At 59.5% G+C, this 4,521-nt stretch overlaps 1 protein-coding gene across 1 annotated transcript; it reads left to right on the top strand.

Moving 5' to 3' along the window:
- The first annotated feature begins 6 nt into the window (after positions 1 to 6).
- On the top strand, positions 7 to 1,356 carry LOC108448856 (prespore protein Dp87-like). Its single transcript, XM_017743171.1, has 2 exons — positions 7 to 170; positions 526 to 1,356. The coding sequence occupies exons 1-2, from the start codon at positions 63 to 65 to the stop codon at positions 1,354 to 1,356; spliced, it is 939 nt and encodes a 312-aa protein (XP_017598660.1). The 5' UTR covers positions 7 to 62.
- Positions 1,357 to 4,521: the final 3,165 nt, after the last annotated feature.

Genomic DNA, 4,521 nt, shown 5'->3' with positions numbered 1-4,521 from the left:
CAGACCAAGACGTCCATCAGGAGACCTTCCTGCAGTGACCTCCACTGTCCACAAGGAACCTCATGCCAGATGACCGATGGGTGGCCCCAGTGTGTCCATCAGCGACCATCCTGTCAGGACATCCAGTGCTCCAAGGACACTTCGTGTCACATGGTCAACGGGTGGCCGCGGTGTGTGCAGACCAAGACGTCCATCAGGAGACCTTCCTGCAGTGACCTCCACTGTCCCCAGGGCACCCAATGTAAGATGACCAATGGGTGGCCCCAGTGTGTCCACTACTCTCCATCCTGCCATGATGTCCAGTGTCCCAAAGATACCTCGTGTCACATGGTCAGTGGTCACACTCAGTGTGTCCAGACCAAGACGTCCATCAGGAGACCTTCCTGCAGTGACCTCCACTGTCCCCAAGGAACCAGGTGCAAGATGACCGATGGGTGGCCGCAGTGTGTCCATCAGCGACCAACGTGTAGTGATGTCCAGTGCCAGCAAGGCCACGTCTGCCAGGTCATCGCTGGATGGCCCCAGTGTGTCCCCACCAAGGTGTCCCCAAGGAGACCTTCCTGCAGTGACCTCCACTGTCCCAAGGACACCACGTGTCACATGGTCAGTGGTCACCCTCAGTGTGTCCAGACCAAGACGTCCATCAGGAGACCTTCCTGCAATGACCTCCACTGTCCCCAGGGCACCACATGCCAGATGACCGATGGGTGGCCCCAGTGTGTCCATCAGCGACCATCATGTCAGGACGTCCAGTGCCGGAAGGGCTCCCAGTGCCAGATGGTCAATGGGTGGCCAAAATGTGTCCCCACCAAGGTGTCCCCAAGGAGACCTTCCTGCAGTGACCTCCACTGTCCCAAGGACACCTCGTGTCACATGGTCAGTGGTCACCCTCAGTGTGTCCAGACCAAGAAGTCCCCAAGGAGGCCTTCCTGCCATGATGTCCACTGTCGCCAGGGAACCCAATGCAAGATGACCGATGGGTGGCCGCAGTGTGTCCATCAGAGACCATCGTGTAGTGATGTCCACTGTCCCAAGGACACCTCGTGTCACATGGTCGATGGGTGGCCGCAGTGTGTCCAGACCAAGACGCCCATCAGGAGACCTTCCTGCAGTGACCTCCACTGTCCACAAGGAACCTCATGCCAGATGACCGATGGGTGGCCCCAGTGTGTCCATCAGCGACCATCCTGTCAGGACATCCAGTGCTCCAAGGACACTTCGTGTCACATGGTCAACGGGTGGCCGCGGTGTGTGCAGACCAAGACGTCCATCAGGAGACCTTCCTGCCGTGACCTCCCCTGTCCACCGGGCACCCAATGTAAGATGGACCAATGGGTGGCCCCAGTGTGTCCATGACCCACCGACCAAGGTGTGTCCAGACCAAGACATCCATCAGGAGACCTTCCTGCCGTGACCTCCCCTGTCCACCGGGCACCCAATGTAAGATGGACCAATGGGTGGCCCCAGTGTGTCCATGACCCACCGACCAAGGTGTGTCCAGACCAAGACATCCATCAGGAGACCTTCCTGCCGTGACCTCCCCTGTCCACCGGGCACCCAATGTAAGATGGACCAATGGGTGGCCCCAGTGTGTCCATGACCCACCGACCAAGGTGTGTCCAGACCAAGACATCCATCAGGAGACCTTCCTGCCGTGACCTCCCCTGTCCACCGGGCACCCAATGTAAGATGGACCAATGGGTGGCCCCAGTGTGTCCATGACCCACCGACCAAGGTGTGTCCAGACCAAGACATCCATCAGGAGACCTTCCTGCCGTGACCTCCCCTGTCCACCGGGCACCCAATGTAAGATGGACCAATGGGTGGCCCCAGTGTGTCCATGACCCACCGACCAAGGTGTGTCCAGACCAAGACATCCATCAGGAGACCTTCCTGCCGTGACCTCCCCTGTCCACCGGGCACCCAATGTAAGATGGACCAATGGGTGGCCCCAGTGTGTCCATGACCCACCGACCAAGGTGTGTCCAGACCAAGACATCCATCAGGAGACCTTCCTGCCGTGACCTCCCCTGTCCACCGGGCACCCAATGTAAGATGGACCAATGGGTGGCCCCAGTGTGTCCATGACCCACCGACCAAGGTGTGTCCAGACCAAGACATCCATCAGGAGACCTTCCTGCCGTGACCTCCCCTGTCCACCGGGCACCCAATGTAAGATGGACCAATGGGTGGCCCCAGTGTGTCCATGACCCACCGACCAAGGTGTGTCCAGACCAAGACATCCATCAGGAGACCTTCCTGCCGTGACCTCCCCTGTCCACCGGGCACCCAATGTAAGATGGACCAATGGGTGGCCCCAGTGTGTCCATGACCCACCGACCAAGGTGTGTCCAGACCAAGACATCCATCAGGAGACCTTCCTGCCGTGACCTCCCCTGTCCACCGGGCACCCAATGTAAGATGGACCAATGGGTGGCCCCAGTGTGTCCATGACCCACCGACCAAGGTGTGTCCAGACCAAGACATCCATCAGGAGACCTTCCTGCCGTGACCTCCCCTGTCCACCGGGCACCCAATGTAAGATGGACCAATGGGTGGCCCCAGTGTGTCCATGACCCACCGACCAAGGTGTGTCCAGACCAAGACATCCATCAGGAGACCTTCCTGCCGTGACCTCCCCTGTCCACCGGGCACCCAATGTAAGATGGACCAATGGGTGGCCCCAGTGTGTCCATGACCCACCGACCAAGGTGTGTCCAGACCAAGACATCCATCAGGAGACCTTCCTGCCGTGACCTCCCCTGTCCACCGGGCACCCAATGTAAGATGGACCAATGGGTGGCCCCAGTGTGTCCATGACCCACCGACCAAGGTGTGTCCAGACCAAGACATCCATCAGGAGACCTTCCTGCCGTGACCTCCCCTGTCCACCGGGCACCCAATGTAAGATGGACCAATGGGTGGCCCCAGTGTGTCCATGACCCACCGACCAAGGTGTGTCCAGACCAAGACATCCATCAGGAGACCTTCCTGCCGTGACCTCCCCTGTCCACCGGGCACCCAATGTAAGATGGACCAATGGGTGGCCCCAGTGTGTCCATGACCCACCGACCAAGGTGTGTCCAGACCAAGACATCCATCAGGAGACCTTCCTGCCGTGACCTCCCCTGTCCACCGGGCACCCAATGTAAGATGGACCAATGGGTGGCCCCAGTGTGTCCATGACCCACCGACCAAGGTGTGTCCAGACCAAGACATCCATCAGGAGACCTTCCTGCCGTGACCTCCCCTGTCCACCGGGCACCCAATGTAAGATGGACCAATGGGTGGCCCCAGTGTGTCCATGACCCACCGACCAAGGTGTGTCCAGACCAAGACATCCATCAGGAGACCTTCCTGCCGTGACCTCCCCTGTCCACCGGGCACCCAATGTAAGATGGACCAATGGGTGGCCCCAGTGTGTCCATGACCCACCGACCAAGGTGTGTCCAGACCAAGACATCCATCAGGAGACCTTCCTGCCGTGACCTCCCCTGTCCACCGGGCACCCAATGTAAGATGGACCAATGGGTGGCCCCAGTGTGTCCATGACCCACCGACCAAGGTGTGTCCAGACCAAGACATCCATCAGGAGACCTTCCTGCCGTGACCTCCCCTGTCCACCGGGCACCCAATGTAAGATGGACCAATGGGTGGCCCCAGTGTGTCCATGACCCACCGACCAAGGTGTGTCCAGACCAAGACATCCATCAGGAGACCTTCCTGCCGTGACCTCCCCTGTCCACCGGGCACCCAATGTAAGATGGACCAATGGGTGGCCCCAGTGTGTCCATGACCCACCGACCAAGGTGTGTCCAGACCAAGACATCCATCAGGAGACCTTCCTGCCGTGACCTCCCCTGTCCACCGGGCACCCAATGTAAGATGGACCAATGGGTGGCCCCAGTGTGTCCATGACCCACCGACCAAGGTGTGTCCAGACCAAGACATCCATCAGGAGACCTTCCTGCCGTGACCTCCCCTGTCCACCGGGCACCCAATGTAAGATGGACCAATGGGTGGCCCCAGTGTGTCCATGACCCACCGACCAAGGTGTGTCCAGACCAAGACATCCATCAGGAGACCTTCCTGCCGTGACCTCCCCTGTCCACCGGGCACCCAATGTAAGATGGACCAATGGGTGGCCCCAGTGTGTCCATGACCCACCGACCAAGGTGTGTCCAGACCAAGACATCCATCAGGAGACCTTCCTGCCGTGACCTCCCCTGTCCACCGGGCACCCAATGTAAGATGGACCAATGGGTGGCCCCAGTGTGTCCATGACCCACCGACCAAGGTGTGTCCAGACCAAGACATCCATCAGGAGACCTTCCTGCCGTGACCTCCCCTGTCCACCGGGCACCCAATGTAAGATGGACCAATGGGTGGCCCCAGTGTGTCCATGACCCACCGACCAAGGTGTGTCCAGACCAAGACATCCATCAGGAGACCTTCCTGCCGTGACCTCCCCTGTCCACCGGGCACCCAATGTAAGATGGACCAATGGGTGGCCCCAGTGTG

The sequence above is a fragment of the Corvus brachyrhynchos genome, unplaced genomic scaffold, assembly GCF_000691975.1.
Source record: "Corvus brachyrhynchos isolate BGI_N302 unplaced genomic scaffold, ASM69197v1 scaffold729, whole genome shotgun sequence".
Lineage (NCBI taxonomy): Eukaryota > Metazoa > Chordata > Aves > Passeriformes > Corvidae > Corvus > Corvus brachyrhynchos.
The sequence above is the reverse complement of the archived record's forward strand: the minus strand, read 5'-3'. Positions and strand labels throughout refer to the sequence as shown.